The sequence below is a fragment of the Athene noctua genome, chromosome Z, assembly GCF_965140245.1.
Source record: "Athene noctua chromosome Z, bAthNoc1.hap1.1, whole genome shotgun sequence".
Lineage (NCBI taxonomy): Eukaryota > Metazoa > Chordata > Aves > Strigiformes > Strigidae > Athene > Athene noctua.
Genome location: NC_134077.1, coordinates 74,306,627 through 74,328,503, shown reverse-complemented (window position 1 = coordinate 74,328,503; position 21,877 = coordinate 74,306,627). Strand labels below are relative to the sequence as shown.

The window sequence follows — 21,877 nt, the reverse complement described above, 5'->3', positions numbered from 1 at the left end:
CTCTGTCTGAATGGGACGGGAGAGGCTCCAGGCTCTCCCGGGCCCGAGCCGACTGTTCCCCATTTGATATCGGACTCAAGGGGCGCTGGAGCCAGCCTCTACCTCTCCCTAGCAAAACCGGCCGCGACAACGGGGAATTGAGGCTTCCTGTCGGGATTGCGTCTTTGGCAAGTACCTTCTTAAAACCACGTAAGATGCAATGCATGTCTGTGCACGGGCCCGTGGTGCATTCGTGGCTTTTCTCATGAAGGTTGTAAACACGGGACCTGGAAGGAGAAAATAAGGAGCGATTTGTGTCTCCGCAAGCCCGATACCGCCCTCGCTTGAAGTAATAGGTGCTTTACAGAATTTCAGGTGACCTTCCCTGAGTTACTGTAAGTTTAACAGTATTTTGAAGAAATCATGGCGGTTGCAAAACGAAGGCGGCGTGGAACTGAAAATTAAAAGTCGTACGTCTGAGCTCGGCCCCAGGGTTTCCCAAGCTGCTCGAAGGTGGCACGTTTGGTCAAGAAAAAAACGAGCCGCTGTAACAGCAAGCAGTCGTAACAGCTGTGCTGCTGGATGAGGAACCGGAGCGGCGGTAGATCCGTTCCCTGAGAGATGGTCCCTATTTCGTGGGCTGCCCCGGCGCGGGGAAGCTGGGTGTGAGCATCCCACGGAGAGCGGCAGCCCAGCCTCTGTCGAGGGGAGGCGGGCGGAGAGACCCGCTCCCACCGCGGCAGATCCCAAAGCTTCGGGCCTGCTGCGGACAGGCCCGGGCAGCAGCGGCCGGGATGGCTCCCGCGGCACGGGTGGGAGACGCTGCCTCCCGGGCCGGTTCCCACGCGGGGCTGTGCTCACACGTCCCGCGCCTTAGGGACAGGGAAGGGGGAGCAAGGCAGGGCAGCGAGAGAGCTCTAGTCTCTTACCCGGCGCAAATCCTGGGCACTTCAAAGAGCTACCCGTAGAGAATGAAAAGGGAAAAAGATTTATCTTCGTTTTGCATTCCTACTCTGAGTATCCAACTCCCAGATATGCCATTAAACGTTAAAAATCATGTATATAATTTTATATAACATATTGGAATATATAATTTATTACAACATTTTAGACAATGAGTGCTTTATTTCGTATAAGCCGGCACACTATAAATGTGTAGTTATGCCATTTATGTATGTGATACATCTATGTAATGCTTATATAAAAATATACGTAATATCAATATATATAAAACTATTACAATTATGTATCGAGCCTATGCATTTGCTCAATTATTTGTATATATAATATGCTTATGTTTAATTATAAATGCATTATATGCGTATAAAATATATACCAAAAATCATATCTTATTTAGTATACATGGACACTTTTTTATTATAAGAATTCCCAAAGTTTATGCATATCTTTAAATAGAAAATATATAAAACTACAGTATGTGATGATAACACTTTATGAAATTGTACTGTATTCTGTCTTAGAACACAACATAGCCATAAACGAGCCAAGGACAACACTGGGGACACAGCAGTCAAGCACCCCATGCCTGAGGGAACCGGGATGGAGCTGGGACCAGACATGGAGATAGGGCAAGGCTAGAGCCTGATCACCCTCTTTATAGAAAAGTAAGGGTCTAATAAACTGCACTTCCAACCTCAGCTAGACCAGTATTCCTGTTTTAAAAGGTCGATTTCTCAAAGAACTCCATTTAAGGTGTTGAGTATTTGTTACAACTTACGAAACAACAATATGATGATGATGATGATTATGATGATGATAAATTGGCAGGAAAAACATAATTTCCTAGGCTGACTGCACCAAATAAGCAGAATATGACCTCAAAACCCAGAAGGGCTAGATGCCTTATTGCTGTAAATCTTCCTCTCATGCTGTAGGTCCCAAGCCCCTGCCCAGGCCAGGCCCCACAGTGGGCTCTAACTCACCCCGTGGGAAGATGGGGGTCCCCAACGTGATCCCGGGAGCTTCCACAGGCGCCTTTTCTTCTGACAGCAGCTTCAGCTCCAGGGCTTGGAGTCGTCCCCGAAAAGAAGAATAGTAAATGTTAACAACTGAAGCAGCAATATACGTTTCAAGAAAGCCCTAAAAGCATTTAATCTAACGTGGCAGTTAACTGGAACTTTTAATTTTTAATATCATAGCTGTAATTGAGTACATGCGCACACACACACACACACACACACACAACCCTCTGCAGCAGTGTTTGCGCCCTGTGCACAATGAGATGCTCCTCGGGCCCGGCTCGGCCATGCATTCAGCGTTGGTGGGTATTTGGTTTCTATTGCCAAAATTGTCAGTTTATCCTCCCACCGCCGCTCTGGCACCTGCATCACGCAGCCGGGCAGACGCTTATGTCCCTTAGTTTTGCCTTGCCTGCCGGAAAGAGTCGCCGGGGGGGGGGGGGGGGGGGGGAGGAAAATAAAGAAAAAGGGGTGAAAAAGGAGCATCTCCCGAGAAGCTGCTTTCATTTCGAAATGGCTGTTTTCATTCACCCATCTCCCAGGCTTGAAATCGGATTCGGTCCAGGAGAAACCATGACAGGCTCTTCTTTATTAGCATTGTTGTTAGGGTTACTCTGTGCCCAGGCAGAAGAAGGAAACTTCTGTTGACATCGGTGTTATTACTGTTTGTCCCGCCGAGAGAAGGAGGTGTTTGTTGGAGGGGGGGGGGGGGGGGGGGGGGGGGGAAATGTTGCATACGCTTATATTCACCAGCCAGTCCTCCCAGGGACAGTCGCCGCTGCCTCACTTTCCAGAAGCCTTGCCGTCGGCTCCCGGCGCTCCCACCTCCGCGCCGAGCAGTGTCCAGCTGTGCCGAGCCGCGCCGCGCCGAGGAAGGCGAAGATGCGCCCGCAGGACCGACACCCTCCCTGCCCATCACCCTTCCAGGCGCCTCTCACGGAGGTACCCCGCACCCTGAGAGGGGGGATGCGCAGGGGGGCTCTCGGACAGGGGCCGGGCCGGGCCGTGGGGGTGTAGTGGGACCCACACACTGCCGCCGGCCGGAGATCCTCTGCGGAGCGGCGGGCCTCGCTCAGCACCCGTCCGGCAGTCGCCGAGGCAGCGCCTGGAACTGGCCCGGGAGAGAGGCGCCGGTAGGTTGCTTCGGGCTTTTGGGCGCTTCCCCTCTGCTCCTCCTCCCGCCTCCCCCCCCCCCCCTCCCCCCCCCCCCCCCATCAACCCCATTCTCACCCTTCAAACCGAAAACAAAGCGGTCCGGCACTGCGGAGCACGGCCGGGGAGAAGGTCGGGGGGAGGAAACAGTTACCGGCGGGGGGAGACGAGATCCGCTTTTTTTTTTTTTTTTTCTTCGTTTCGCTACTCAGCGGCCCCGCGTCGCATTCATATGACCATGTGACAAAAGCTGCTTGCCCGGGCCAATACTGGCCTGCGCTTTTAAAGCGGCAGGGACCCGCTAGCCGGCGCCCGGGGGGACGGGCGGGGGTCGAGGTGTGCCGGGCCGCCTCAGCCCCGGCTCGTCCGAGGGGCTCGCGAGGGAAGCGGGATCCAGAACCAACCAAACAACAAGGAACAAACCAAAATCACGCACCCCCGGCAAACGGAGCGGGAGGCGGCATGTTTGGAGGGGACAGACGGCGGGGGGGGAGGGCAAGGACATGTCGTCAAGGCTTTATTTGAAAGCAGGGGAGCGCCCTGCGATTGGCCGGCCTCCACGCCCGTTTGCTGGTGGTGCTCCGGGAGGCCAGTCGGTAGGAGGGAAGAGAAGTCGGCGGCCTCCCCCGTCCCCATCCCCCGCCGCCGGTTCTCCTTCCCCGTATTCGAGGCGGGAGCCATCATCATGGGAGGCGTTTAAGGGCAGGGGAGGAGCGGGGGGGGGGGGGGGAGGGAGGTAAGGCGAAACGGAGAGTCGAAGTCGAAATTAGTCAAACGGAAAAGAGAAAAAAAAAAAAAAAAAAATCCTCTCCAATGAATGGAGGATGAGAGGGCCGATTCACCGGTGAGGCCCCGCCGGAGAGGTATTTCTAGAGCGGCACGCCGGGGGCTCCCCCGCACCCATGACCTCCCGGATAAGATGCACCGTCCGCTTTCGGCGCGCCCGCAGCCTGCGCCGGGCCCGGGCGCTGGGCTGGCGCATCCTCCGCGGCGTCGTCGGGGCGCTGGGTCGGCGCTGGCCGCCGCGCCTCGCTCTGCTGCTGGTTCTGCGGAGGAGGCGCCGCGGGAGCCCCCGGCCCAGGTAGGGCTCCCCGGGGAGCGGGGCTGCTCGGGGGGGCGGCGGGGCCGGCGGATCCGGTCCTCGCGGACGGCCCGACGGGGCGGCGGGAGCGGGAGTGGGGGGCGAGAGCGAGGTTCCCGCTCCCCGCGGCTGCCCGGGCCCGGCCGCGCAGCTCCGCAGACCCCTCTCCGAACCACATACTCAGATTGCACCGGGAACACGTGAGGTTTGCACAGGCGTGGGTGTTTGGTTTGGGTTTTGTTGTTCGTTTTTTTTTGTTTGGGTTTTTTTTTGGTAATTATTTTTTTAAAGGCAGTGGAAAGCGACAGGTTCTTGAAAAGTTACTGTACTTTATTTCTGCCCCCCCCCCCCCCCCCGAGAAGTTTTTGTTTTCTCTATGGCTAATTCAGAAAAAATGAACCCACCACCCCTTTACCAATATTTACAGACTGTTCCTTGCGAACAAGGAACAGAATTACTGCCCTGAAGAAAGAAAATGGCCACTGTTTTCCGAGCGTGTATTACTTTCCACTATTGTAAATGACAGTGAAATACAATGGCCTACTTTACCTTCCCTTGCTGTTATATAAATATGCTCAATAAGGGTCAGATCAGCCTGAGAAGAGTAATTAAAATACACATGTATCAAGGACCTTGAGAAACACCCGAGGTTCAGGCGTTTTTAGAGACTTCTTCCTGATTGCAGAATGCAAAATCAGATTGTTGTGGATCTGCACGGTGCATCTTAGGCCTCGATAATAACACATAATTAGACACTTATATAGACATTTTTTTTTTTTAATGAGTATTTGAGGATTGTACTGCAAAATCCTTGTGGGGGATTATTAGAGGAGTCCACAACCTTGTGTAATCCAGAGCAGAGCCTGGAGAAAAACAGAGACAGAAGAGAGGGAAAGTAAAAATATTTGCATGAAAATATCTGCAAAAAATAGATATTATATATTTAAAATATATATATAAAAACCCTAAACCCCTCAAGTTGTAGGTCTCGAGGTGTGGAGATAGAGTAATTCACAGTTTGCCTGCTCCAGTCTCTAGTTAGAGATAGATAACTTACAGCGCTTTCTGAGTATCAGGTGTGTGGGGGATACACACACACATACATATGTGTGTATATATATACATTTATATATAAATTCAGAAACAACATACACTTTGCCTTGTTAATTTTATATTCCTTGTTTCTTGCATTGATAGTAGGCCTAATTTCTTCATTTTACAGTAAATGGGGGAAAAAGAAAGTACACAATCTGGCTGACCTGAAATGCATGAATGTCGAATATCAAACATAAATATGAAGGTGCCGATTATCTCAAAGTAAAATCGCTGTAGCAAGGACAAAACCCTCTCATGAATCAGGCAATGTGGCATTTTTATTTTCTCTCTATTTCCACACTTGCTGTAAATTCTGGTGCTTTCTTCCCTACCCCACCCGCACCGAGCTTGTAATCAGGGAGATCGAGGAGATCGAGTTCTTTTAAAACGCCTCTTAAGTGTAAAATAGTCACTGAAATGTGCTGAAAATCTGATTCTGAAGTGGCTGGGGAGGAGCAAAACAAGGGTCTGTGTTTAATCTGAAAAAGAAGATGACATTTTCCCTGTTGCCTAACCATATTCCTTCCATAATAAGATTTAACAACATTCCAGTCACAAAAGTAATTCATAAATATTTTGGCAGCTCGAAGAACAGAACAGAACCCATAGTATTTTGGGCCAAAGTCTGCAGGAGTGGGGTGGCTTCATATTCAGACTAGATGGAAATCTATTTCAGGGGAAAAAATGTTCTTTTTGCCTTTGGTTCCTATATACAGAGACGGGTCCTATTTTCAAGCTGTGTTAATTAAATTGCTTAATTAAATAGATGGAACAAGGAAAATTTTTACACTTCTCGAGCAGTGTTAGAGTCTTTTGCGTTGAAACACGATCCACGAAGCAGTTTCTGAACCCCGAGTGAGTCCGAGACGGGGACTGACACTGAAGAGCTGTCTGATAGAGGCATTCCCTACTACCCACGCGGGCAGAGCACTGGCCATGCCGTCACGTATTTTTTCTTGCAACATCTAAACCTGTTTATTTCTTAGAAAAATGGGAGAGATTCTATTTGCTTTGTATTTTATGTGAGGTGGGGTGTGTGTGTGGGGGGGTGTGGGGGTGTTTTTCTTATGTCTTTGCTTTTCTATTTGTTTTTTAAGGAAGGAAATATTTTGCCTGACGAACTCTTAATTACTTTTTGTGAATTGTTCGGTGATCATCCAGAGCCATTAGGTCGGTTTACTTTCCGGTGACTCCATAGCCCGAAACGAGGCACCAAAATAATATGCATCTAAAATTTTCTGGAGAGTTTCTAAGAAAAATGTAAAATTATCTAGGGACTTTTTCACAGCTACTTAGGGCAGAATGTTACTTTCAGAGATGAGCTCTGTAAAAGTTTGTAACACACGACTCAGAAAACAGAAACCGAAGTATTTAATTTTTATTATTGCAGGTTGTTGGAGTTTTGGGGGTTTGAGTTTTGTTTTGCTTTTTGATTGGTTGGTTTTAGGTTTTTTGTTTTTTGGGGTTTTGTTTGGTTTTGTGTTTTTTTTGTGTGTTTTATATGGTAGGTTTTTTGGTTTTTTGTTTTGTTTTGTTTTTTTTTTATTTATTTATTTGTTTGTTTTAATTTTATGTTCAAAAGAAACCTCTATGGCACAACTGCTAAAGGTCTAAAATTAAGGCGCTAGATTTTTCTGTTCTTACCCAATATGTGGAATGAGGATAATTATCTTTGCAAATATACTGAAATTTTAAGCAGAATAGTAGGACACTGTTCAGCTACTCCTAAAGATCGTTTTTTGCTTCATTTTTAGCATAACTCGAAACAACTCTTTTTTCCCCCCTCAACTATAAATCATATTACTTACAAGCAACCTCTCTATTACACCCTCACTCCTGCTCCTTTTTTTTTTTTCCTATTTACAGGTGAGAAAATCCTAATATTATGTGCTCTATATTTTATATCTTTGTAGTATTTAATTAACACCTACATTTATTACTGAAAAACTTGTTAGATGATAAAATAACTCACATAAATATTTTAAAATACTTTCTAAATTTTTGTTATTGTTAAAAGGGTAGTACTTGCTAAGCCTTAAACAGGGTGTAAGATAGCTGCTTTTGGTGACTGAAAAATTACCTTTTTCGTCCTGTATGCTATTATTAAAACATCCCAGAACAAATCACAGGATTGCTGTATTGTAGTATTAAAATGGATCTGTTTCCAGTGTCAAAGATCTGTATCTTTGTGACGGTGACTTTAAAAGGGAGTAAGAGCAGAAATATAAGATAGGGAAACTGCTTAATGTGGATCGATTTTTTTTTTTTTTTTTTTTTTTTCCGGGAAAATATCTTTGCAGTAAGGTTTGTTGGGGAGAGAGAGTGGTTTCTCCTCCCTCCCCCCAGCATACAAATGTAATACAAGGGTCGTTTTCAAAACACATTAACACAGTCTCGGCTGTTATTTCAGATATGACCGCGTGTTGTTATGTTTCGATTAATTTGAGGTCGTTTGTTGGTAACAGAATTGTGCAAAATGGGATTTGTATGTGTCGGGCGAAAAATCGTATGACTTCAATAATATAATTTAAAATCGTGTCGTTTTAATGGTCCAGTAGTTTGACAAGTGATATGGAGGGTCAATAATCGTTAGCGCGAGACGTAGATGTTGTTTTATGCCATTCTGCAATTTTGTAGGTTTTAACAGATTTTAGCCGGGATGGAGATGCAGACGGACCATCTGACTCCTAGTAACATCTACACTTACAAATATGTTGACGTGTGAGTGTATACATTTTTTTTATACTTACATATTCACGGAAAGACACCTATGCAGGTATTTATACACACACCCACTGATGCATAAAAGGCACTATCAGTACTATTTCACAGAAAGTAAGATTAGCCAGCGACAATATACAACCCTGCCGCTCCTCAATATTGATTTGAAATTTTAAGACAACTGACACACGTAACCAAGGAGGCTTTTCTCCCTTGGATTTATTTCTACATGGCTGTCATTAATGGCAGAGAGTGCACGAAGGGCTGGAGGTCCCTTTGCCTGTTGGGTGGGGGATTCTTTCCTCTTAATTTCTCAGACTTTAGGGACTTCAAACAAACAAACAAACAAACAAAAAAACACCCACAAAACAAAAAACACCACCAAACAAACAAAAAACCACAAACAAACAAAACGCTTTAAAACTTTACTTGTTGATTTTTAAAATTTTTTTTTTGTTTTTTTTTCAATCATCTGCCAGCCCTGAAGTCCTCTCTGCACCATGTGCTGCAGCAAAACCACGGTGCGTGAGAGCCCGGCGCAGGTCTCTGCCAAGTGGGTGTCTCACCCCGCCCGAGCCCCCTTGAAATGTGGCACCCTGCTCTTGCAACGCTACTTTTTCAATGAACAAATTTCAGTGAAACTCTGACTTGTCTATGCAGGGATGTATTTGTTTTTATCTCTTCTCATCCAAGGATGCCTCTGCCTTTCGGCCGTCGGTACATGTAGACGTAAAATCACCGTTTTTCTCCTTTGGCCCCGCAGGGCTGTTCGTGCCCGAGCGGCTGGGGGGGTGGGGGGTGGATAAGGCCGAAGGGAACAAACAAAGGTGCATCTGCACGGCGAATACTGCTTCTGTGGCAGTCACACTGGTTTTCTGCAAGTAAAAGAGGAGATTAGGGAACTGGCGGGGGGGGGGGGGCGCACAACATATTAATCTGTTTTCTGTATTTGCTCCACTTAACCTCGGCGGTGGCTCCGAAACGCCCCGCTCTCCTCACCGCCCCGCGGGAACGCAGGACCCTTACACCCTCTCCTCGCCTTGCCTCTTACCCAGATCTGCCCGTAGCTTGGAGGTGGCAGAACCAAACCTTCAGGCCGCGGGTAGTGGGTACAGCGCAGCCCCGCGGGCGTCGGGGCCGACCCCCGGCTCCCCTCGACGTGGGGGTCGCTTGGGGGCGGGGGGGGTGGCCACGGGCGTCCCCGGGGCCCGCAGCGGGGAGCCACTTTGTCCAGGAGGGATGAGTGGGAGGGCGGAAAGCAAGGGGAGGAGTCAGGTGCTTGGCTTTTGGAGGCCCTCACAGCGGCAAGGCGAGGTCCTGCCCAGCCTCTGGCTGCCGGGTTGGAGCCCTACCTTACCCCGGCTGGGTCTCGCCGCGGTTTTCCCGCCCGCCTTGGGCTTCCGCGAGGCCGGGGTGAAGCGGGTGCCTTCTGCCGGGTGCCATTATGTGGATCGCAGAACTTCCTGCGGGCACGGCTCTCTTCCTCATCCGGGCCGCCTGCTCCCGGCCGGCGGTGGGACGGAGGGACGGACCCCAGACCCGCCGCTCGGCGGGGCTCGGGACAGCTCAAGCCCCTTGCCCGTAGGCAGAGGCCAAATCCATCCCTCGCACGACAGCCCCCCTCTGCCCCGGGAAGGCTCCGGTCCCTTCCCCTCCGCTCCCGCCCCGCGCCAGACAACCGCGGGGGACGTCCCACCTGCCCGGGCCGGGGCAGCTGCGCCCAGCCCGGAGAAGCCGTTGGCTCCACTCTCCTGCCCCCCCCCAATATGTGTGTGTGGGCGGCGCGGGGCCGCAGTCCCCATCGCCTTCCTTCTCCCGCACCGACGGGGCCCCCGGAGGGACTCAGCCCCCGCGGGAGCCGCCCCGCACTCTCGAGGGGGTGAATTCCCGGGGATGCCGAGCTGACCACGGCTCTCGACTTGTGGAGCAAGCTGCCGTCACCCCGCGATCCTCCAGCCCCCGCCACGCCGTGACCCCCAAGGGGGGTGCGCGGATTTTACCGCAGCCGCCAGGACCTTGCTCCCCTCTCCGCTTGGGTCCGGGGGTGGGAGGATGCGGCAGGCGCCCAGCCCCCCCCCGGGGTGTGCGGAGGGGGGGTACACAGGGACGTGCCCGGGGGCCAGGGGCTGCCTGCCGCGGGAAGGGGGGGCCGTGGGGCGGCCGCTGCCCTCGGGGAGGAGGAGCTGCGGCGCCGCAACGGGCGAGGTCCTGGCCAGGGGAGACGGAAAGCCAGGGGCGGCCGTGCGGGTCGGGCCGTCGGTGGGCGATGGAGGGGTCCCCCCGGGGCGACAGCTCCGGCGACCAGCTGTGCAGCGCCGCCGCCCGCGGGGACGGCGAGGAGGTGCGGAAGCTCCTGGACGCGGGTGCGGATCCCAACGGGACCAACTCCTTTGGGAGGACCCCGCTCCAGGTACGGAGCACCGGGGGTGGGGGTGACGGGCGGGGGGAGCTGTCGTCTGCCACGCTGGCGAGGGAGGAGGGAGGGATTTCGGGTTTTGAATGAATTTTTATTGTTATTATCGGAACCAGACTCCAGGCGCAGCCGCCTGAATACAAACGGGCGTTTTTCTGAGCCCTCGCCCTCCTGCAAATACTAGATGGAGTTTAGAGGGGCACGCTGGCAGCAAACGAATTATGATGGAGGGTACGCAAAAGGAGAAGAGGGACTGCAAAACCCGCTGCCAGGTGGGTTCAGGGAGTTGACCGCGCTTCGATCAACTTTTCTGGTTTGTTTGTTTGTTTGTTTTAAGCCCTTAATGGGCTTAATTTCCCTCCAGGAAATCGAAGTGAGGTCCCTTCCTAGTATTTTGCTGTTAAAGAACGGCACAGAAGATGGCGTAGAAATTGTCAATGATAGAAATCATAACTTGAAACTAGGTATATGTTAGTAGTCGTCACTATTATTAGTAGTATTTTTAACATTCACTATTCATCAATAGTGATAGTATTCATTGATATATATATGTATCAGTGTGTAGAGGAGTTTCTTTCCAGACATTTTAAGACCTAGATGTGTATTATATTAATCGACATACATAAACTGAAAGTTTTTAAATGCTCATTGAATGATTAATGTACTGTGATTTAAACTGGAGTTGTGTGTTTCATGAAAAGGTTTTCTCGAGTTGTCATTTGAAGGAATATATTGAATAATTCATCAGCTAAGCTGAACAGCCATTTTAGTCCTTGACTTTAAATAGAAAAGGAAATATTCTGAAGTTTCAGAGAAAGGCACTGAGAAAGTTATTCGGTTTGTTTCTGTTGTAGGTTCAAATGCCAGATGTAAAGTGTCTCAGAATTCTTGTAAATTTTCTCTTTCCTCCCCTCGTTTCAAAGTGAGACTAAGTTCTGTTTCCCCTTACCAACATGTTGCAAAATGGCTGCCACTCTGACGTGGAATATTTTTACCTTTCTGAAAATCTTAATCTCTACAGGAATTTATAAATTATGAAATTTATAAGTTTATTTATAATAGAATTTTATAGATAATAAATAGAAATAGATATATAGAAATAGATATCATATATAAATAATAAATATAAATTTATAATTTTCACACTTCTATTATAAATAAAACCAAATATTTGTAGTCCATAACCAAATTGTCTCGAGGTAGAAAATAATTAGAAACCCTTAAGATACTTTCTACAGTGTTAAGACTCAGTTTATGGAGGCTGAAATGCCAGTGAAAATGTCTAGGAGAATGAGGGAAGTAAACTCCCAAGTATCTTTTTTTGTTTGTTTGCTTGTTTGTTGGTTTCCTTTGTGTTTGTGGTTTTTTGTTTGTTGTTCAATCGTGCATGATCAGACCTTGCCAGAAAATTTCTGCTTTTAATTTAACTGCAGAGTGGCATTACGGTTCAGCAGGAAAGTTTTGCGCATCACCCACGGGCTCCAAACAGCTTTACTTCCTCCTGTGAGAAGAAGCAAAAGTTTAGCCAGAGCAGAGAGAGAGAGGGAGAGAGAGAGAGAGAGACAGGCGGCTCGATCTCAGGAGGTGGGAAATCTGCACCGGGCACCGAAAAGAGCCCAACCACTGCCAGGGCCGTTACACCCAGCTGCTTTGCCTGGGCGCACTTGCAGTGCCGGGAGCTGTGCTCTTCGTTGCCAAATCTGTAAAACGTAGCCCAAGTGGCGGGAGGCTTAATGCAAGGCTCCTGAGGGCTGTCACAGAATACATATAGATACAGATCTATACACGCACTGTGTATGGTATAATAAATGGTACATATAACGGTATATATAAATGGCATATATCTCGTGTATGTATATGTACACACATATATACTTTCATATATATGTATGTACATATATACGCGTGTGTGTGTGTACACACACCGCAAGCACCGTATATATACATACCATGGTGTATATATAAGTGGTATAAAATGTGGAACAGAATGTACGGATACGTAGCGCCTCGTCTGGAAATCACACGTATCGTAGCGCATAATCTAATTTATCATAGACTATCTCAGGCTGGAAGGGGACGCTTAAGGATCATCGAGCACGGCCGCGAGCATTTACGCGGGCCAGAGCCTCAAGTGGCTGACACCGGGAAATTGTGCCCAGAGATGCCCCAGCGGCGCAGCCACCCGGCCCCCCGCCGCCGCCCGCCTCTCCGCAGCCGCGGTGCTCCGCGGTAGGCGCTCCGCGGCGCGGGCGGGCGCTGACGCTGTCTCTCCCCGCAGGTGATGATGCTGGGCAGCCCGCGGGTGGCCGAGCTGCTGCTGCAGCGCGGAGCCGACCCCAACCGCCCCGACCCGCGCACCGGCTGCCTCCCGGCGCACGACGCGGCCCGCGCCGGCTTCCTGGAGACGCTGGCGGCGCTGCACCGCGCCGGGGCGCGCCTCGACCTGCCCGACGGCCGCGGCCGCCTCCCCCTCGACGTGGCGGCGGGGGGCCCGCACGGACCGGTGGCCCGGTACCTGCGCCACCCGCCGCCCCTCCCCGTCGCCGCCCCGGGCGCCGGGCCGGCCGCGGAGGGGGCTACCCCCTGACCTACCTCCGGCCGCCGCCCCCCCGCCCCTTTCCCCAGCCCGCCGCCGCAGCGCCCGAAGCCCCGTCGGCAGACGTCCCCCGCCTTCCCCCTCGTCGAGACCCTCTCCCCTTGTTCTTCGAGGCAGGCTCCGGCCCGGTCCCGCCGCCGTCGAGGCACGCAGCGAGTGCTCACGGCTGCTGGGGAGGGTCTTCCCCTGTCCCTCTGCTCCGAAGCTCTTCACGCACGCCCCGGGCCCTCTGTGATTTGATTCTGCGAGGCGACGCACGCTGCTGCATTTTCTAAGAAAAAGCGGAAAGAATCAAAACACAGCCGCGGGGAGCGCTCCTGGTTCTCCCTCCCCGCAGGCTCCCCGGCGAGCGGAGGACAAGCAGCAAACTGTTCTCCGGTGCTCCAGGGGCAAATTAAAATAAAATAAAATTCGTCGTTTCCTCCCCTCCATTTATTGCTAAATTGATGTGGTTTAGAGAAGTGAGAACGCTTCTTTTCCCTTAGCGGCTTCCTCACTGCCCTGCAAGCTATTGCCTTGATCTCCATCAGATACCGGTGTTATTCGCGACAGTACTGATTTTATTCATTATCGCACAACCCCGGAGAGCTTTGCATTTTAGTCACACCTTGAGATTCTTTTATATAGACCTTCGAAATAGTGAACACCTTAGCCATCCCATTTACAAATTAATCTTCTCCCCTCATCACCCCTCTCAATTTAGAAAGTCTTAAAATGTTTAACACTGATAGAGATTACAGTTTGGGAACTACTACAATTATTTTATATGAGTGTATGCAGGGAAGGCGATCCCTGTGAGAAACCAATTGCCAATCGTTTAGTTACTGCGTAGTTTTAACATTTGGAGATACCCCGTTGATTCAGAAGATCTAGGCAACGAGCTGACTATTTTTAAGACAGCTCCGGGTCTCTAAACTAAGTATTTGGAAACAAACAAACAAACAAAAAGACCAAGGTTAGTTGTGAACCTGAATCTCCTCACGCATATTGCCTTTGGGTTTCCTACGTGATTTCCACTGTTTATCCAATGTTCGTACCACTTACGTGTGATGAAATACCTGTTATTATTCAACAGCAAAATATCAAAGAGGTTGGCTTAAAAAAAACCATCTTTGTGTTCAAATATTAAACGATCCTGTACGCATTGCTATTGAGTGTCATGCTGTGTTATTTATTTCGACTTTGTTCGTCACTTACATTTTTTGTGTCTGTGAATAAATATGTATACATACACACAACATATTCGCGCAGGTCGAATACACAGGGATTATACTCAGATGTGTATTATTTATGCACGCACACACTCGACTTAAAAACATCTACAAAACTCGTTAATTTACTTATTTAAAACAACGTTTACAGAACAACAGGAAAGTTCAACTGCACTTTGTACCCTCGCATGACATTACGATCTCTTTAAAAGTGGAAGATTTTAAAAAAAAATGTTCGGGCTAAAAAACCGATGGCAAGCACACACTGTAGAATAATGCACCTGAAGGCTATTTCTTTCCTATTCCGCAGATACGTTTATACTTTTGTTGCCCGTGCTTAGGACCCCTCACTTTGCTCAGGGCATAGACCACAAGGCCAGAAAAAGTGCTCCAAATGTCCCCTCGTTTCGCCCCTAGTTTATAAAGGAACGGTTTATAAAGGAACGGTTTATAAAGGAACGGTTTTCTCCAGCTCGTTTCTTTAAAATAGAAAGGGGAGTAGGAGAGGGGGAAAAAATTACTCTCTCCTAAAAAAAAAAAAAAAAAAAAAAAAAAAAAAAAAAAAAGTTAGTTCCTAGCTTTTTGGGGGCCAAATCGAGAGCGATCCCCACCCCAGAGGGTGTCTGGCGCTCGGCGGGAGAGGGGTCAGCAAATGGGGTCTGGAGCGGGGGCAGGGCGGGGGGGACGAATCTGTTTTTCTTTTTCTCCCTCGCCCCCGCTCCGGCTTCCATGCAGGTAGGCAGGAACCCAGCTCAGCCTGAGGGGAGGTGACGGTCCCACCCGTCCAGGCTGTCGACGGCCCCCGGGTCGCGGAGCATCCCTGCCTCCTCTGCTCCCTGCTACACTCCGGCCTGCGCTGCCCGCCGCCCTGCCAGCCGGCGGCTCCCCCTTCCCCGTGGGAAATAGGCTAGAGCCCCGGGGACCCCCTTCAGAAACGTGGCAGATGGAGTGACATTCCCAGCGGGATGCCCATGGGGTTTCCACGCAGCCTCTCCCCACCCGGGAAAGCCGTGCCGACAGAGAGTGACTTTCCCAGGGACATTGACCTCGGAGCTGCCGAAGCCCAAAATTTCCTTGGGAACTGGAGAAGGAGAGGAGAGGAGAGGAGAGGAGAGGAGAGGAGAGGAGAGGAGAGGAGAGGAGAGGAGAGGAGAGGAGAGGAGAGGAGAGGAGAGGGGAGATGGAGTTAGGCACGGTGATTTTGGAGGCAGTGTCAGAGCGGCAAGTGCCTGAAGGGACAAGGCATTCACCGGTGTGAGCGACTGACTCCTTTTCTGCTGCCACCATGAATAGGGAAAGAAAGAGAGAATTCGCACTGCCTAGGGAAGTTACAGAAGTTTTTCCCTCCAAATGTTCAGCCCAACCTCTGTGAAAATATATTCCAAATATTTTGTCTCTATAAAAAGTCTTTAAAAGGAGAGGTTCATCACGTTGAGGAAGCAACTTTAGGTGGCTTTCCTTTCTGTAGTAAATGTTCATTCTTTGGACAGGAGGCCAGCAGCACCATGTATTCCAAAGCATGCTTGAATTGTGCGTGAACACCAGCATCTAAATAGCCTGACTAGGTATTTTCCATCGTGGTGTCCTCTGTCAAGCTTTTATATTTAATAAAAATACCTTTAATGTAATGTCACTTAGAAAAACAAAGTGTTTACTATGACTCATTCTGGGAATTTACTCTTTGAGAACATGACTCCCAAGCTATATAACAGCATAATTCCCTTTAAATTCACTTAAGTTTATTGCATGTAAGGGTCCATAGGCTTTACATATCATGTTCATGGTCTCTGAAAGCTTCACGGAAGTGAAAAACAAGAAGCATTTTAGGAAAGGAAGTCATCACCTGACCTTCTCCAGGCCAAAGGTGAGGAAATACATAAACCTCACTACCTACTTACACAGAAAATAAGCCTCAAACACTGTGAGTCTCAGGAGGAAAATGGAAATGCTCAGAGCCCTCATAGAAGAAAGTGAGAAATTTGAAGATGAGACAGGTAAGCCACAGGATCTGGTGCTGGAGAGAGGACCTCTGAAGACATTCATGTCTTACAAGAGCTCTGGTGGGGTAATCACTCCCAGCAGTAGAGATGAGGGATGACATACATAGTGGTTCTAGATTTATGTATTTTTTTTTAATCAGGTCTCAATCAATCTTAATGTAACACTCACTGAAGTAATCCACAATTTACTTTTTCCTCTTTTTTTTTTTCTTTCTTTACATGAAAAAGAAGTAGGAATACTTTAAGATACTTTATGAACACAAGTTAAGACAGAATACTTTTTCTCTGTGGGAAAAAGACTGGAGGACAAATTTATCCACATTTCTCTGTGTTACCATATACTCGTAAGTACCTGCATGCTTTTGGTAGAAATGGTTGCTGAGAAAGTGTTTCTGTGCTGGAGAAAACCCAAGAATTGGAAGTGAAATTAGAGGTGATCCTTAGGAGTTGAAAACCAAGAACTTGCAACTAGAGGCTTCAGGTTGCCTCACAGAAAGGTACACACAGATGTTTGTCACTAGACCCAGCATTGCTCTTGGAAGTGAGTGTAAGCCTCAGGACTGATGGTTGGTGGTGAGAAGACCTGTTGGCACCTACTTCTTCAGCCAGAGAGAAGGTTTCCACAATGGACCAAGGGGACAAGACATTTAGAGTTCAGCTCACTGTCAGCAGAGGTCATGGTATTAGAAATACCCTACTTCCTACCACCACACTAGGTAGCTCATGCTGCCACTGATGTAGTCACTCTTAGGAAGCAGCCTCCTACATGTGAATTCTGAACAAAGACATTGCTACTTGAGGAGGCGAGAGTGGTAATTTAGAACATGAGAGTTTGATCTCCCAGATGGGGAAAGTCCCAAGATAAGCATCTTTTTCTCTACTGATGCTGGTGGTTGACAGCATGGACTGGGTAAAAAGGTAAAAAAACAAGCATGCTGAGAGCTGAGAGGATGGGGCAGAGGTCAGAGTGTCCAGAACAGGGGGAGAAGAGGCAGGTCCACCTCAGGGAAGAGGTACATGGTGAAAAGAGAGATAAACACAGCAGAGTCTGCCTAAGCCTGAAAGGATGCACACCAGACATTTACCTTTACCTCATTCCATGTCAATTCAGATCAATGGTTTTTTCTGTCTTCTAAAACAAAGCTCATCCCTGCAGACCTCCAAAGCACATGGCTGATGAGCAGTGGCCCTTACAATTAGACAGTGGACCTTGGGGGAAATCATAGGAGAGAGGGCATTCCTTGCCTCCTGACATCAAGCATTTGAACACTGATAGCTTTATGGCTTTTTTTCACATCTGTTTTCACCTTAGGCTCCAACCAGCCTAAGGGTCAGAGGAGGAATTGAGAGTCAAGCCAAGGTACCAATAACACCACAAAGTCAAGAATCTGTACCAAATATGGATCAGGTCCAAGAAAAGAGGTGATTTCACTGTCCTCATGTGCACTTTAAGGTGACCATGACCTTCATCCTACCGGCTTATCTTGCTGGCTTATCTTCAGGCAGATGTGAAAGAATGATTTTAAATGTTTGACCATGGTATGAAAAAAAAAAAAGTTATTTCAGAACTTTCTTACACAGTGTATAAAGGCCCATACAAAAGCTGCTTTCTACAAAGCATTAATTAATAAAACACAGATTTAAGTTCAAAGTAAAAGATTTCCATGAGATCAGATACCTTCCTCCTTGTGCTGGAGGAACCATAGTGTAGGAAACCAAACAACTGGACAATGTGTTCTCTGAGATATGTTTCACTTACTTACCGGCATTATTCTCAGTTTCGTATGTTGCTAAATCTGGGGATTGAACATTGTGGCCAAACCTCATGATTATTTTCTCTTTTCAAGGTGTACATAGAAATGACTGGTTTTGTTAACTCCTGCTGTTTTCTTAAGCAATGCCATTCAACATGACGGACATTAAAATGTTCTACAGATTTGCATCATGCGTTTCTTTTCTACAGCTGTATAGAAGCACACAAGCTATTACAATTTGTGAATGTACTTCATTTGTGTATATGCTCCTTTGTGGCTGTTTTCAGTAAATGTTCATGCAGTTCTGTTCACTGGTAGTAAGGTAAACTGTTTCACCAAATGTCAAGCTAAGTAATTTCATGCTAAACAATGTACATAAGAAACCTGAATTCATGAGGAATGCCTGCCCTAAGGCAAGACATTTGAAAATACTGAGAGATGTATGCATCCAAAAAAACCCATCCTGCAAATGGACTAGTCCATCAAGCTGATGCACAAAAATTACATGCAGAAGTTACTTTTGCATTTCATGTCAGTCAATAACAATTTCTAGAAAATCTCAGTCTACATAGCCATAGAAAATATAGCTGATGTTAATAAAAAAATGGAGAAACTTGTAGATTCCACTCAGATTTATTTCATATGAATTAATGTAGAATTCAATACATATGGAATTCAATACCAGAAACATTCTGTTTTCTGGTATTACTACTGAGACCATAAGGCATTTATGCCCTGAGTAGAAGACTGAGTCAGAAGATTCATAGTGCACTCATACCTGCCTAAGGTTCTGGAAGCAGGTTATGTATTCAGCAGTCATCACAAGAGCAATAATGTTATTCCTTACTGCTTGGTTTAATGAGAATAAAATTGAAAGGCAATAGAAAATACAGGCACAGAGTTAAGTGTGGGGTTTCTTACCTACACAGAATCTTTTTACTCTCTTTCAGTAAAAACACCAAACTAGTGTTATTTTCTCCCATACAGTTTAACAAAGATCAAAAGATCCAGGCAGCCAGTTGTATGCTAGGAATCTGGGGAGATCTTATAGCGGCCTTCCAGTAATTAAAGGGAGCCTACAGGAAAGATGGGGAGGGAGGGGTAACAGTTTTAAACTGAAAGTAGATTTAGATCAGATATGAGGAAGAAATTCTTTACTGTGAGGCTGGTGAGACACTGGCACAGGTTGCCCAAAGAGGCTGTGGCTGCCCCCTCCTTGGAAGGGTTCAAGGCCAGGTTGGACGGGGCTTTGGGCAACCTGGGCTATGGAAGGTGTCCCTGCCTGTGGGAGGGGGGGTGGAACTAGATGACGTCTAGGGTCCCTTTCAACCCAAACCACTCTGTGATCCTATGATATGAATTAAGCTATTGAACAATGATTTTATTGTTCATTTACAAGAATTAGCAGAAAACAGACAATCTAAAGTTTGATTTTTTTTCAGCCTAAGGTTTTTCCCATAGAAATAGGGACAATTCCATAATCAGTTCAAGACTCCTGAAGACTAAGTTGCTTTTCTTTTGGAGTGCAGTTCCTGGGCAGCTGGCAGACTTCATTTTTCACAGGTGCTGTAAGGGAAAGCACTTTCCTCCTGTCACTTGGCCATGCAGCCCCACTGTGCTGATGCCACACTGCACCCTTTCATGACCACCTTTAACTTGCTAATGCAGTGGAAGCTGTTCCATTTTGGAGAAGGGACTATATAACTGGTTTTTTCTCGTTCTGTGAACTGATGAAACCTAAAGAGTAGTTTGATGTGCATCAGAGTCAGAACAAAAATAAGTAGAAGGAAGGGGTAGGAGAGATGGAGTACAGCAGCCCCATCAGTACACAAGATGCACTGTAGGAAGCTGAAAAATCCCACAAATACCTTAAATAGTTCTAGATGTGAATCTTTTTAATCTCCTACACTCATGTAGATGGGCCTCTTCTATGTCACCCTGATGCTGAGACAGAAAACATCTTTCCAATATGCCTAGCCACACATGGCTTTGCATCCCAAATCAGCTGAGCCAATTTAGAGCAAAGCTGGTGGAGAACCTGACAACTGACCAAATAAACAATCGGAAACTTTTGCAAAAGAGTGATTGAGTGTTAATTTCAATTCCCTTGCACTGTCCTGCTTTAGTCAGTACTGCAGTGACAGTGGGGAGAGGAAGCAGTCGTTAAAACAGTTAAGCCAGAGTTTCCGTTTTAGAGGGCTGATCCCGCCCAACGCTGAGCACCTCTTGAATTAATTTCTCCCCTTACTGATAGTCAGCTGATTTCGATAAACAAAATACTCACTGGTTACAGTTCTGGGAACCCCAACTGCTCGCAGGTCCGTTTTGAATACTAACATAAAAACTAAATTCTGATGTCACATGCCACCTGTGCTGATGCTAAGAGATGCTTTGAGTGTTGTTAGTATGAAACAGCATGAAGTGTTAGCTAAGTGAAAATGAGATATGAGTGGGCAAACTCAACCTAGCAAGATAAATCAATGTTAGGCTGCACAGAATGATTTAGAGGAAATAGAAAAGGGAGAAATCTACTGGCCTGCCTCATGGCCTAGTTTGTGCCATATTTGAACTTGCAACATTGCATTGGCATCAGTACATTACACTGTTAACACACACACTGGAGGATGATCCGAACAAGATAAATGGAAACCTCCTCCAAGAGATAAGGATTTTAAAAGTCTTAGAAGTTGGAGGGTAAGCAAAATACAACACACAAACAAACAGTGGGAATCAGGGTGGGACACAAGAGCAACTCCACCATCAGAGAGAGCAAACATTCATAATACAATTAAGTGTGGGGCACTGGCTTGGAATATAGATAAGGGCTGTTTGGGTCTGAATGTTATTGAGTCCATATCCAGAAGTGTCTTCAGTCAAAGCGGAAAACGATCTGTTGTCTGTGACTCATGTGCCAAGATGAAGCAGAACGCCTAATGAATGCCACCAGAGGGACAGCTGGACAACAGCTCCTCTGAGTGGGTGTATGTCTTCCTCTTGCATTTCTTATTTGCATGTTGAGCTTACTCTGCAGTGACACTTCTGCTCGTGGTCTGCGTGGATCTGGACATTTCATGTAGTTCCAAGCTCTGGCATTTCCTTTGGAGGCCAGTGGAATATTTTCCAAGGAATCAGTTGGTTAGTGATTCTGTATTTCCCACTTCTTGGCTAATACTGGTATGCCTCCTGCTTTGTGCACCTGTGCTATTTACACTCACTCTCATTCAGTCCACTCTCTGTATGCATGTGGAAGAAAACTAAGCTTTCAGCATTTATTTTTAATATACCCACTGTCTCCCAGCTGTATTTTTCTATTCCCCCAAGGCAAGTCCCGCACAGAAGCATGAGAGATTGATCTGTTCTTCAGCAGTTCCTCCTAGCTCTAGGGGTGATCGCTTTTCCCCCAAATCCTTGAAAGCATTTAGGCCACACAAATCAGTGAGTTAGTTTAGGACAGTTTCACTGGAGAATGGGAAGTAGGTTTGAAAATGTAAGGTTAAATTTCATTAGCTAATATTTTACTAGGCTTTCCACAGTTTTAATCCATCTTGCATAAGACCTGCAATTTAGTCACTGGATGCTACCTCATTTGCTTCAGTGCTCACTACCTGTGTTGAAGCAGACAATGTTTACACAAGGCTTTAAAATGTAATGGTTTGGGAAATACATACATAGAAACCAGTCAGGTCCTGAAAAGTCCGTCTGAAAGCTTTGTTCATTTTTGTAAGAGACAATATTTGGTAAGAGATATCAGTGTAAAACTAGTGGTAACTGTGTAACAGGTTATGTTTAGCACACAGAACTCCCAAAGTTTCTGTAAGAGGAGCAATGACATCAGTTAACCTTGAGAGGCATTCACTCGGCAGTCCGGAGTTTGAAAACTAGGCAACAGCAACAGT

General features: G+C 47.4%; 1 protein-coding gene and 1 long non-coding RNA gene across 2 annotated transcripts; one reads left to right on the top strand and one right to left on the bottom strand.

Moving 5' to 3' along the window:
- Positions 1-6: 6 nt before the first annotated feature.
- On the bottom strand, positions 7-3,247 carry LOC141974009 (uncharacterized). Its single transcript, XR_012635655.1, has 4 exons — positions 3,189-3,247; positions 2,709-3,069; positions 1,923-2,006; positions 7-266 (listed from the first exon to the last, which is right to left on the bottom strand). It is a non-coding gene; the product is annotated as an uncharacterized LOC141974009 (long non-coding RNA).
- Positions 3,248-10,273: 7,026 nt separating this feature from the next.
- LOC141973805 (cyclin-dependent kinase 4 inhibitor B-like) lies at positions 10,274-13,007 on the top strand. Its single transcript, XM_074932719.1, has 2 exons — positions 10,274-10,417; positions 12,699-13,007. The coding sequence occupies exons 1-2, from the start codon at positions 10,274-10,276 to the stop codon at positions 13,005-13,007; spliced, it is 453 nt and encodes a 150-aa protein (XP_074788820.1).
- The last annotated feature ends 8,870 nt before the right edge of the window (positions 13,008-21,877 follow it).